Source organism: Nuphar pumila, chromosome 7 (genome assembly GCF_984573655.1).
Source record: "Nuphar pumila chromosome 7, dmNupPumi1.hap1.1, whole genome shotgun sequence".
NCBI lineage: Eukaryota > Viridiplantae > Streptophyta > Magnoliopsida > Nymphaeales > Nymphaeaceae > Nuphar > Nuphar pumila.
In genome coordinates, this window is record NC_143255.1 from 58,871,237 (window position 1) to 58,884,713 (window position 13,477).

At 38.9% G+C, this 13,477-nt stretch overlaps 1 protein-coding gene across 2 annotated transcripts in view; it reads left to right on the top strand.

Moving 5' to 3' along the window:
- Positions 1–319: 319 nt before the first annotated feature.
- Positions 320–13,477, top strand: part of LOC149832333 (putative glucose-6-phosphate 1-epimerase) — a 54,851-nt gene continuing 41,693 nt past the window's right edge. The window contains exons 1-4 of one of the 2 annotated variants that reach the window (XM_090014458.1): positions 320–446; positions 1,115–1,224; positions 1,348–1,465; positions 2,073–2,124. In XM_090014458.1, coding sequence (XP_089870584.1) covers positions 1,131–1,224; positions 1,348–1,465; positions 2,073–2,124 — 264 coding nt within the window. In that variant the 5' untranslated portion in view covers positions 320–446; positions 1,115–1,130. Of the gene's footprint in view, positions 636–1,114; positions 1,225–1,347; positions 1,466–2,072; positions 2,125–13,477 lie in introns of both variants that reach the window. The other variant, XM_090014457.1, reaches the window with a different exon arrangement.

Consider the following 13,477-nt stretch of genomic DNA (forward strand, 5'->3'; position numbering starts at 1 on the left):
GCATTAAAAATCCATGGGTGCTTGATCTCAAATAACCATGCCTGAGCGTCTAAACACTTAATCACCCAGTTGGGCCTATTTACTGCTCAAGCCCGGTTGATGGACCAAGTTAAGCGGTGATGCTTCCCGATTCGAATGTGCGTAGGAGACCAAAAAAGGTCAATCAAACCTCGGTTTGTTTAATGCTGGCAGGGTGGGATTTGAGAAGAAGCCATGATGTTAACAGCCCAAGAAGAAGGAATAAGGAATGGTATGGAATGGCCGTATCTCACTCGAGGGTGCGGATAAAAGAATATTCCTTGGATGCCCACTTTGATGCGGGCGGGCAGGCAGGCAGGCACCGTTACTTGCATCTCTTCGTATATCTGCCTGCCATCATCACCTTCGGGTGGTGTGGGTAACCCAGGCCTTGGCTCGTAGTTATATCTCTGCGAAAAAGAAGCCAGGTGAGGTACTCCCGGGCCAACCGGTTGAAAAAGAATGGGAGGCGGCTGCTTCTGCTTGGGTGCTCTCTCCCTTTCATTTCCTTCTTCCTTTCCCTCCACTACCATCGCCTTCTCTCCCCGACTTCCTCCTTCCTTCTTCCTCTTTGCATTCCCATCGAGGATCACCTACTCGCGACGCAACAACTATCGGTCGGCAATACACCCCTCTCTCTCTCTCTCATGTTTTTTACGAAATTTTGAAGCTGAAGAAAGAGAGCGGGTTGTCGGTGAGGAAGAGCTTTTAGCAGCCGAGAGGCTCTTCTTGCCTTCCCCATTCTGATGATCCCCACCTTATCAAATAAATGCGTGATGACATTTGATGGAGGTGACTGATCCAGGAATTTGAAAAAGACTAGGAGAAAAAAAAACGTGTTTTCATTCATCCGCACCCAAGCTCACACCCACGATGAACTCTTTTATTCATCCTCTAGTTCAAAATATTCCTTTCATTGGAATCAGAATTGAGAATCGTTTTCAGCTTTGTGTATCAGCATCTTTCTGATCTTCTTCTTCTGGTCCCGCTAAGATTATTTTTGTTATCATTGCCAGTGTGGCTGGTTTTTGTTCTAATTGTTGCCGGGGAATGATGAGGCTTTTTGTGTATTTTTCATTGTTTTGTCTTGTTGCAGGTTCGGAGGAATTGCGATGGCAAGCTTAAACCAAGCGAGCACTTGCCAGGGTGTCCAAATCGTGGAGGAACTCGGGAAATTGCCCAATGTCTTGGCAAAATCTGCTGACGGTGTGCTTTTGCAATTCTCATTAGGAATCCCTTGAACTTCATCGTAGCTGCTTGGTTGCATCTTATGATGAATCGGGTTAAGCCGCTTATGTTGTTGCGGTTTAATTGCTTGTGTTTTTACAGGTTCTGAGGTTGAAATTTATTTGTTTGGTGGATGCATTACCTCCTGGAAATTGGACGATGGCAAGGATCTACTTTTTGTTAGACCAGACTCTGCGTTCAATGGCCAAAAGCCCATCAGGTTACACATCGAACCAGGAATCCCGTTTTATCTTTTCACAGTTCGTGGAGGCTTTATTTGTGCATTGTCTTGTCGGTTCAACAAAGAAGTTAGCGCACAGCCAATAGGTAGGGCCTGCTTAAGCACCATCCACCGTTAGAGAATAGTTCAGCCGTAGCACAAAACCAAGTCAGGAACCCACAATGGGACGGTACATAGTTACGCTAGATGGCTATTTTAAATTATGCAACTATATCTAAACAATTTTCTGTCATCTACTCCTTTGACGAACTGTGCTTTTCTGATTCTTTAACAGTAGTATTGCTCATAAAAGGTTTTCAGGTTGGATATAACTCTGTAACACAGAATGATTGGTGGGTGAAAGAACATGAATCAGTCGTTTCACTTGTTTGAAGGTCAGAAAAATGAGTCCACAGGATGTAACGACAATTGTTGCCAATGGTCCTAGATATATCTGAGTCTGAAATCATACAATCTACATCCCACAATGGCTCCGGGAATTTCATAACCATGGATGCTTAAAACTATAAACAAAATCTCTTTTGTTCTTTTCTTCCTGCTTGGTGGTAATAAAGTTTCTGATGTATGAATTTTGTGCTTGAAATAGTGGAGGCATCCCTCATTGTTTCCCTCAGTTCGGACCTGGACCAATACAACAGGTATGATGATGACTTCATGTCTCCTCTTCTCCATGAAAAGTTGCAATGCTGCTGGTTGTGACTGGGTTCAATGGGACTCATATTCTGTTTTCCTAGAGTTCATATTTTTCTGTTTATCCTCTATTCTCTTTATTCAACTATCATTTGTATCATGTTCTGTGCTATAGTTTGCTAAAATGTGAACATATTATTTTTTAACTTTGAGTGTAAAATGCATGTCTTACAATATTTGAAAAGTAAATGACGGCTGTAGAATGATGCTCAAGTAGGATTTTTTTCCCTAGTTTATTGACCTTGTCAGAATTTGTTCGCCTTGCAGTTTGAGTTTGCATATTTGCTAATAATTCCCCTCCCCTTCTTCTATACACTAGTTTTGCTCAACAAGAAGCGGAGGGTTGGTTCACATGATCAAATTTAGCATTGCCTGTACAAAGTTAGCCTACTACGTATACTCCCTCCAAAGCTTACCAGAATTTTTCCTGCCAAAGACATCTGAAGAATCATGTCATGTGCAAATTAGATTCTGATTTATGTATCTCCCATACCATACCCATTTCAACTTTACCTTACATCTATTGTTATGCCTTGCAAGTACACGATATGTGAATGCTTTGTATCTCCTCCGTTCTCTTTATAGAAATACATCAATAAGGGCATAGATAGGCAATAGTGTTTCACTTCCATAAGCCCTTTTCCATATGGATGATAAATCACTTGTCGACAACCATGAATATCTGGGGAAATTTGACTCCTATTTTCTGAAAACTTAAATTCGTACTTGGTGCAGCTTTTCACATTAATCACGACATATATTCTTAGCTCATGTACAACTTTTCACATTAATCATGACGTATATTCTTAGCTCATGTACGGCTTTTCACTTTGGCTTTCCTCATGATAGTCTCTAATATGTTGTATTCGTGTGTGTGTGTGTGTGTGTGTGTGTGTGTGTGTGTGTGTGTGTGTGTGTGTGTGTGTTGATTTATATCTGTGTATTCATGGTACATAAGGATTCACCCTTTGTTAACTGTACTGCTAAGATACCAAAACTTCTAATGCTGAGAAATCCTAGCCCAGTAGCAATTGAGGGCAACAATAAAAGTCACGAATGAACATCTAAGGACTCTAATGTGGCCTCTCAACCATCAAGATTATGCAAAGAATAGTTCATAAACAAACCAAAACTAATATAAGGAGCAAAAGAGAATCCGAAATGAACATAAAACTCCTATTATGTATATTCATAAGCAAAATGAACACCAAAATAAAGCTTCAAATTCCCTACTCATGTATATAAACAAGCAAACGAAACCCCATGATAAAGCATAAAACACCATGCCTAATCCACTGAACTTGAGAATGGGTTTCTCCCTAACCCTTCCGAGGATTACCTGTTGGAAGAGGTTCTCATTGAAGAGCCAACATCCTGTGACTTTGCTATGACAAATAGTCCTGTGACTTTGCTATGAGAAAATAGTCTGCCACTAGCTAACCATCAGCAACAAACAACAACTACGCCTTCATCCCAAAACAATTGAGGTCAGCGATATGAACCAAAAAAGAAAATCATTCTGGGTCTTCCACATGAATCCTTCTCCTCCAATCATTTCTATCCAATGCCATGTCCTCGGTGAGGTTCAAAGCATTCATATCCTTTCCTATCATCTCCATCCAAGTCTTCTTAGGCCTACCCCGACCTCTTTTAACTAATATATTTTCCCATTTCTCCATCCTTCTAACTGGAGCATCATTAGGCCTTCGCCGAATATGTCCAAACCACCGTAAACGATTCTCTCTCATCTTATTTTCAATGGATGCAACGCTTACCTTCTTACGTATCTCCTCGTTTCGAATCTTATCTTTTATTGTATTATCACACATTCATCTAAGCATACGCATCTCAGCTACACTCATTTTTTGAATATGATGTCTTGACAGCCCAACATTCCATACCATATAGTAAAGCGGGCCTAATTGTCGTCTTATAAAACTTTCCCTTCAACCGCAATGGCATTCTACGATCGCACAAAACTCCAGTTGCACTTTTCCATTTTGTCCACCCAACCTTTATCCTATGATTTACATCTCCATCAATTTCTCCATACTTTTGAATGATAGATCTCAAATATTTGAAACAGTCATCCACCGATATTTCTTACTCACCAAGCTTCACTACACTCCCATCACTCCTTCGTTGCTTACTAAACCGACATTTCATATATTCTGTCTTACTCTTACTCAACTTAAAACCTCTTGCTTCCAATGTCTGTCTCCATAATTCTAACTTAGCATTAACCCCAACTCTAGACTCATCAATCAAAACAATATCATCAGCAAACAACATACACCACGACACATTTTCTTGAATTGATCTCGTAAGCTCATCCATCACTATAACAAATAGGAAAGGGCTTAATGCAAATCTTTGATGTAACCCAACCGTTATAGGAAAATTGGTTGTCACCCCTCCACAAGTGCGGACATTGGTTACTACTCCTTCGTACATATCTTTAATTATACTAATTTACTTGAGAGAAACACCTTTCTTCATCATTGTCCACCAGAGAACATCCCTAGGTACTCTATCGTATGCCTTCTCTAAATCAATAAAAACCATATGCAAATCTTTGTTCCTCTCTCTCTATCTCTCAATAAGTTGTCTAAGAAGATGTATAGCTTCCATAGTTGATCTTCCAGGCATAAAACCAAATTGATTCTCCGATATCATGACAACCTTCCTCAACCTATACTCAATCACTCTCTCCCAAAGTTTCATAGTATGACTCATGAGTTTTATACCATGATAATTTGTGCAATCTTGTATATCACCCTTATTCTTATATAGAGGCACCAAAGTACTATTCCTCCACTCATTAGGCATCTTATTTGTCCGCCAAATCTTGTTAAAAATATTTGTCAACCATTCTAAACCTTTTTCACCCAAGCATTTCCAAGCCTCGATAGGTATACCATCTGGGTCAACTGCCCTTCTTGATTTCATTTTCTTCAAAGCCTCTACAATTTCTTTCTTTTGAATCTTGCGCACATGAAAAGGAATGGAGAAGTCTCCAAGATCCTGAGTATGACTTCCATTAAATATTTATCAAAATAATCTTTCCATCTCTCTTTAATCTCCTCATCTTTGACTAAAACCCTATGCGTTTCATCTTTGATACATCTAACCATACCCAAATCCCTCGATTTTCTATCTTTCATCTTTGCAAGCCTATAAATATCCTTCTCGTCCTCTTTGGTATCCAACTTGTCATAAACCTCCTTTTATACCTTATCCCTTGCGTTTCGAACTACTTTTTTAGCTTCTTTCTTTGCTATCATATACTTCTCCAAATTCTCATTATCATGACTCTTACTTAGATTTCTATAACACTCTCTTTTAACCTTAGTAGCTAATTTGGCATCCTCGTTCCACCGTGATGTATCCTTACCCAGCGGCGCATCGTCTTTAGACTCACCCAATACCTCCTTAGCCACCTTTCTCATGCTACCCGCTATCTTATTCCACATTGATTCTGAATCCTCCTCGAGACACCAATCAATTTCCTTAACTACCCGCTCTACAAACATTTCTTGTTTAGCTCCTTTCAGTGCCCACCACTTAATTCTAGGATCTATCCCATGTCTATCCCTATTGCAAAGAATTGTTAGAAATTAGAAGATTCACGGTATACATTTAAAATATAGCTGGATATTGGATCCAAAACCCAGATTCAATATCCATCTATAACTTTAATAATAAAACACACAAATACACACGTACGCTAATAAGAATCACACATTTCATGAGCACACGAAGCATATTGAGATGGACTGCCATTATGTTAGAGAAGAATATCTAAAGGGTGTCATTGATCTACCTTATGTAACATCAGAATACCAACTGACAGATTTCTTCACTAAGGCTCTCCATTCCCCTAGATTCATTTTTCTTCTTGGCAAACTTTTGGTCATCACACTGTAAGTTTGAGGGGAGATGTTAAAATGTATCCTAAATATATATATATCTATATATATAGAGAGAGATACATAGACATATATATATTATATATAAATATATGTCTATGTATCTATATATAAATATATGTATATATATATATATATATATATATATATATATATATAAACTATTTCATATAATACCCTATAAGGGTAAAAGTGTCCTTTCCCATTTTTACGCATATTCCACTTGGAATACATATGTAATTTATTTTTTATTCTTTTTCCTTTTTTTTTTCCTTCTTTTGAGGCATTGGGGGGCCCATATATAGACGTTGGGCCCCTCCAACGGTCATATTTGTGATCGTTGGAGGGGCTCCAACGTCTACATGATTTAATTATTTTATTATTTCATTTGCATTTTCTTGTTATAGTTATTAAATATTTTTTTTGCAGAAAAGGATAATGATATCTTAGACGGTGCAATGCTCGCGCTTGTAGTCATATCTGCTGGAAATGAAGAGCTATCTACACTTTATAGGTGTAACGCCCCAAATTTCAAACTTGCAAACCTTTTCAGAAAAACAGGCAAGAGACTAGAATTATCTCTTTTCTTCAGAGTTTGTTTATGAAATCAACGGAAGATTTTTCTTTTGTTAAATCAGAAGGCAAGCTGACAACTTTGGGCACGTTAGCTAAAAGAACCAAAACTCACAAAATTAGGGTATCCAAGGGAAAATCTGTTACAAACCCAAAACGTCCAGGATACGAGCTAAGAGCAGGAAGAAGAAGTCTTGAAGCCATCTTGCAATCGCGCCATCGCCCGTAGTGTACCTAATCATCACCTGTACCCATAGAATGTGTTAGTTTCACGAAAAACTAGTAGGTGCACAAGAGAGACTACAGGAAACTGAATTAAGTACATTTAATTCAGTATGCTAAGTAGTTTAAAGCAGATATGCAGTTAAACAAGGAAGCAGTGCAACAGGGTAAGCAGTGCAAGCGGGTAAGTGAGCAGTGCAAATGTGTAAGTAGTGCAAGCAAGTAGTTCAAAGCAATGAAGCAGTGCAACTGGCAAACGCAGTATACAATCCATTTGATCGTAAGCTGTGAACTACAACACAACAAGCGTGTTCTCGTTCCTAGAACGGGGTCTCTGCATCTAATCATTATCAGGACATCGTTTGTCGCTCTCACTATTTCTAACAAACGCTTTGTCCTGAATAACCTTTATCTATTCCCATCTCTCAAGGCCTTACGCGGCTAACTGTCACCGGTTATGACTCACTAAGGCGTCATACTTTCTCAGAAAAGTCCACCCTTCCATAGAAGGTCCAAAATATGATAATGATCTAAAATCGCTAAAGATCTGATTCTCACATAAGGGATCAACATGTAATTATGCTAAAGCAGAAAGCCAAAACTATAGATTCATAAGTGGCTATCTCAAACAATCTCAGAAGATCATCACAGCTCACCATAACTTTTTATGGTAAGCAAAAACACAAGATCCACGTCGGATCGCTCGGTCCGGGAGATATACGACCTGACAAGGAATTACCGCCTTAGAGGGTATACTTGGTCTTAGACCATACACTTCTTCACAAAAGTTCACCGTCTTTGCGGCTACCCGTTCGTGGATAGTGTACATTCTCACAGAGATTCTACCGCTCTAGCCGGATTACCCGATCTGGGAAATGTATAACCTCACAAGAAATTCTACCCTAGATGGTATACCTGGTCTTGGACCATACACTTTCTCACAGGAGTTCACCGTCTTTGCGGCTACCCGTTCGTGGACAGTGTACATCCTTATAGAGAATCTACCACTCTAGCCGGGTCACCTGGTCTTGATCATACATACCCTCACAGCGAAACCTTTGGGAATCCGGTCCCCAACAAATGCCATATCCAATGAAAATTATTGCGATACACACATCAACGCAAATGACCACTCTCAGGGTCGATAGCCACTATTGCAATCAACAAGATCAACGCCAGATCACCTGGTCTGGGAAATGTATAACCTCACAAGGAATTCTGCCCTAGATGATATACCTGGTCTTGGACCATACACTTCCTCACAGGAGTTCACCGTCTTTGCGGCTACCCGTTCGTGGACAGTGTACATCCTCACAGAGACTCTACCACTCTAGCTGAGTCACCTGATCTTGATCATACACGCCCTCACAGATAATCCTTTGGAGATCAGGTCCTCAACAAACACCACACTCAGTGATACATGCATCTATACAATCGATTGCTCTGAATGATTGACCGCTCTTGGGGTCAGTAGCCACAATATGGGCATAAGCACGTATATCAACAATATGCATCGGATCACTTCACATAGTAAACACAACACGCTAGAACTGTAATGAAATATGCGAAAAAACAAAGAGTGCGATAAGCACTTACAATACCCAGTAATGAACAAACAAAAGAGGTAACACCCAAACCCACAAGAGACAACACAACATAAAAATATAAATGTCTCTTATTGAAAAAGAGAGAGAGCTCTCAAGAGTGAAAAATACAAGAGGGGTTCACCCCTATATATACACAAAAGAAGGAGAGAAGGGATGACCTTAAAAGAAGAGCCACCTAGGGGCTCCCCATGGAGTCGTTGGGAGCCCCCAACGGTCACAAATGTGACCGTTGGGGGCCCCATCGACTCCATGGTGGGCCCCCTTTTAAGTGAACGAAAAAAGAAAAAAAAAGAATTACAAAAAATAAATGAAAAGAAACAAGTACCCCTATCGGGTACTTGTGAAATGACTAAAATACCCCTATTGGGTATATTAGACAATATATATATATATATAAACATATATATATATATATATATATATATATATATATATATATATGGATTACATGTATTTTAACACCCTCCCTCAAGTTTTACGGGGATATAACCGAAAGCTTGTTAAGGAGAAACAAAAAGCGAGGAGCAGCAAGGGCCTTAGTGAAGAAGTTCGCCAACTGATACTCGGATGTGACGTAAGGTAGTGCTATGGTTCCTCTTAGGTATTCATCACGTACGTAGTGGCAGTCCATCTCAATATGCTTAGTACGCTCATGGAAGGTGTGATTGCTTGCAATATAAATTGCGCTTTTATTGTCACAACACATCTTCGAAGGAGTAGAGATGACAATGCCCATATCACTGAGGAGACTTCTTAGCCATACAAGTTCCATGGTTGTAGTGGCCATAGCACGATATTCCGCTTCTGCTGAGGACAAGGATACTTTGTGCTGCTTCTTGCATCTCCAAGAAATCATAGAGTCACCTAAGAAAACATAAAAACCCGTAGTTGAGACTCGGTCATTGGGATTTCCTCCCCAATCAGCATCAGTATAAGCAATTAAATTGAGTGATGAGGAGGAGGAAAGAAAAACTCCCTTAGTTATGGTGTTTTTGATATATCTGACGATCCTTAAGACTGCACTCATGTGTACTGTTGTAGGTGCATGTTGAAACTGACTGACAGAGTGAACGACATGAGCTATGTCTGGCCGAGTGATGGATAAGTAGGTTAGAGACCCAACAAGTTGCCGATAGGGAGTAGGATCCTCGAGAGGTGTTTCATCTTCCAACCTTAACTTTGCATTGATGACTTCAGGGGTTTCTGTCTTCTTATCATCGGAGATACCAGATTTGGAACAAATATCAGCATCAAGTTTCATCTGAGAGAGAATGTACCCTCGAGGAGAGTACGCCACTTCAATTCCTAAAAAATATCTTAAGAAACCAAGGTCAGACATGTCAAAATTTTCTTTCAAAACTTTCTTAATATCATTAATTCCTTGCTCATCACTTCCAGTGATGATCATATCATCAACATAAAGTAGTAAAATAACTACTGAAGACCCTGCACTTTTCACAAACAAAGCAGTGTCAGTATAACATGAACGAAAATTCAAACTTATCATTACATTACTAAATCTATCATGTCAAGCCTTTGGGGCTTGTTTCAAACCATATAATGCCTTTTTAAGTTTGAGAATTTTATTTTTACCAATACATACTCTTGGTGGAGGATCCATGTAAACTTCTTCATTTAATTCACCATTTAGGAATGCATTCTTAACATATAGTTGATAGATAGGCCATTTTTTGACTGATGCAACGGCGATAAGAGTCCTAACACTGGTCATCCTAGCTACGGGTGCAAAAGTTTGTTCATAATTTATACCGTATTCTTGAGCATATCCTTTTGCTACTAGTCGGGCTTTATAGCGTTCTAATGAACCATCACTTTTAGTTTTAATTTTGAAGACCCATCTACATCCAATCGATCTCTTTCCAGTGGGTAATGAAGTTATTTCCCAAGTTTTTGCCTTTTAAAGGGCACTAAGCTCTAAGTTCATGGCTTCAACCCATTGGGAATGCTTTTGGCTTCATTATAATGTGAATGTTCATGAAATGAGTGTAACACAATTAGACACGCTCTATACCTTGGAGTTAGAGACTCATAGGAAACAAACCTATTAGGAGGATTGGAGATTCGGCCGGATCTCCTTAAAGAAGTTTCTTCTATGTTGGACCCTTGAGAGTATTTTTCTAAGGCGCTCATTTGAGCTTGTTGACCACGCCTAACATAGGTTTGGATTGGTCTATCACTTTCATTTTCAACATTGTCAAGAGGAATATCCTCTAGGTCATTTAACGACTCATTAGAGATTTCCTCTTCTTGAGGAGTCTCATCTTCTTGGGAGAGAAGATCAAATAAGAAAGCATATTCACTTTCGTCAATATCTTTAGTTTTCATAAAACCATTTTCATTTTCCAAAAATGTTACATCTTTGGATACATAGAGTTTATTATTTTTTTAAGTCAAAACATCTAAAACCCTTTTGATTTTCTCCATATCCTAAGAAAACACATTCAATAGCTTTAGGAGATAATTTGTCTCTTTTATGTGTAAGAACAAAACATTTACACCCAAAAATTCTTAATCTATTGAAATCGGGTGTTCTTTCAAATAATTTTTCATATGGAGATGTATTTTGTAAGGATGAAGATAGCATTCTATTTATCAAGTAAGTTGAGGTTAAGGCGGCTTCGGCCCAAAAACTCTTTGGATTTTTTTTGGAAATAAGGAGTGTCCCAGTGGTTTCCATGATGTGTCTATGTTTTCTTTCGGCTAAACCATTTTGTTGAGGAGTCCTAGGACACGATCTTTGATGACAAATTCCATTTATTTCTAAATGATTTTGAAATTCATTTGATAGATATTCTCCACCTGAATCAGATCTAAGAGTAGATATATTACTTGAAAATTGATTTTTGACTATCATATGAATTTTTTTGAAGAAGTCAAAGACTTCAAATTTTAAATTGAGAAAGTAGATCCACACATATCTAGTATAGTCATCAATGAAAGTAACGTAATAGGAGCATCCTCCTTTAGACATGACCGGGGAAGGACCCCAAACGCCCGAATGGACTAACTCAAAAGGTCTTTTGGACACAAAAGTTCGATTTGGAAAAGGGGTGGATTTCATTTTGCCAAAAATACAACTCTTGCAAACAAAATGTTTCTCATTACAAAATTTCTTTCCAAATGGAAAGGAGTACATTTTTGAGAAACTTGGATGTCCAAGTCTTTGATGCCAAATTTCAATATTTTTATCTTGGACATGGTTACAAAAGGAATTAGTGGGAAGTTTCAAGTTGCTCATGTAATAGAGATCTCCCCTCCTATGGCCTTGCCCAATCTGCTTCCCGGACTGAAGATCCTGTATAGAGCAATCCGTAGTTGAGAAGGAGATTTCACATCCATGATCACATATTTGAGCAACAGTGAGGAGATTTAAATTAAGTTGAGGTACCACTCTCACGTTTGACACAAAGAAATCTTTAGAAAAATTTAAGGTTCCAAAAGTTTTTACTTGTAAAGATGTACCATTGGCAGTTGAAACATAAGAGTTTTTAGAGTTATTACACAAATCAGAAAGCTCATTTTCAAGAGGGGTCATATGAAAGGAAGCTCCAGAATCAAGGATCCAAGAAGACATACTTAGAGGAGAGGAAGAAGCTATGGCGGCACCCGAGGTTAATGGAATCTTGAGTAGAGTTTGTAGTGCTTCCGATAGTTGAGCAAGAGAAAAAGACTCCTTCCCTTTGATAGTTTCCTCCTTTTGAGTAGCTTCTTCAACGGAGGCAACCTTGTTTTTAGGTGCTTCACTCAACTTAGGGCAATTAGGTCTTATGTGACCCGGTTCTTGGCAATGATGACAAATGGCTTTTCTATAGTTGCCATTGTAATTATTTTGCCTTCCAAAGTGTGGAGGCTTATAGGCTTTTACATGGTTGCTGGGTTTAGATACGACCAAAACATCATCTCCTCCTTTAATCATGCCAAGACGAGTTTCTTCTTGGCATATTTTGGCTATGGCATCTTCCAAGGGAAGAAGCTTAGATCTATGAAGAAGGGAAGATCTAACTTGTTCATATTCGGGCCTAAGCCCATATAGAAATTTGAAAAAGTGTTCTTTTTCCATTTGTTCTCTTCTTAGTTTCACATCCACACTAGAAACCCACTTTGGTTCTAGTAAAGATAGCTCATCCCATAAGGGTCTAAGAGTGCTATAGTAATCCCTTACACTCATTTCTCCTTGCTTGATAGTCCGGATTTTTTCTTGGAGAAAAAATTGACGAGCAAGGTCTTTTTGAGTAAACATACATTTCATAAAGAACCATGCTTCATTAGCCATCCAAAAACTTGGCAATGTTGGCGCAAATCTTGAGCTCTACATTGTTCATGAACCAAGCAAGAATCTTCGCATGCTTACTTTTTCAATCTTCCACTTTAGATTGATGATCTTCAATGGCCTTCATGCGTGCATTTCCTTCAAGAGTTTTTTCTTGATCACCATCCATCTTAGTGAGTTGGAGTTGTGGTTCCGGAATGGTGCCCATAACGTATCCCAAAAGTTTTTTACCTTTGAGGTTGTTCTCCGTGGCGGCGGCCCACATCATGTAGTTGGAGCCATTGAGCTTGGAGGAGAGATCAATCTTTTGTTCCCCTTCCATTTAATCACTCACAAGAGGACAAACGAAGCGAGATACAAAAAACAATAATATATAACTACTCAACTAGCTATATTAAGAAGAAGAGCATACACAAGGCTCTGATACCATGTAATGAAATATGCGGGAAAACAAAGAGTGCGATAAACACTTATAATACCCACTAATGAACAAACAAAAGAGGTAACATCCAAACCCACAAGAGACAACACAACATAAAAATATAAATGTCTCTTATTGAAAGAGAGAGAGAGCTCTCAAGAGTGAAAAATACAAGAGGGGTTCACCCCTATATATACCCAAAAGAAGGAGAGGAGGGATGGCCTTAAAAGAAGAGCCACCTAGGGGCTCCCCATGGAG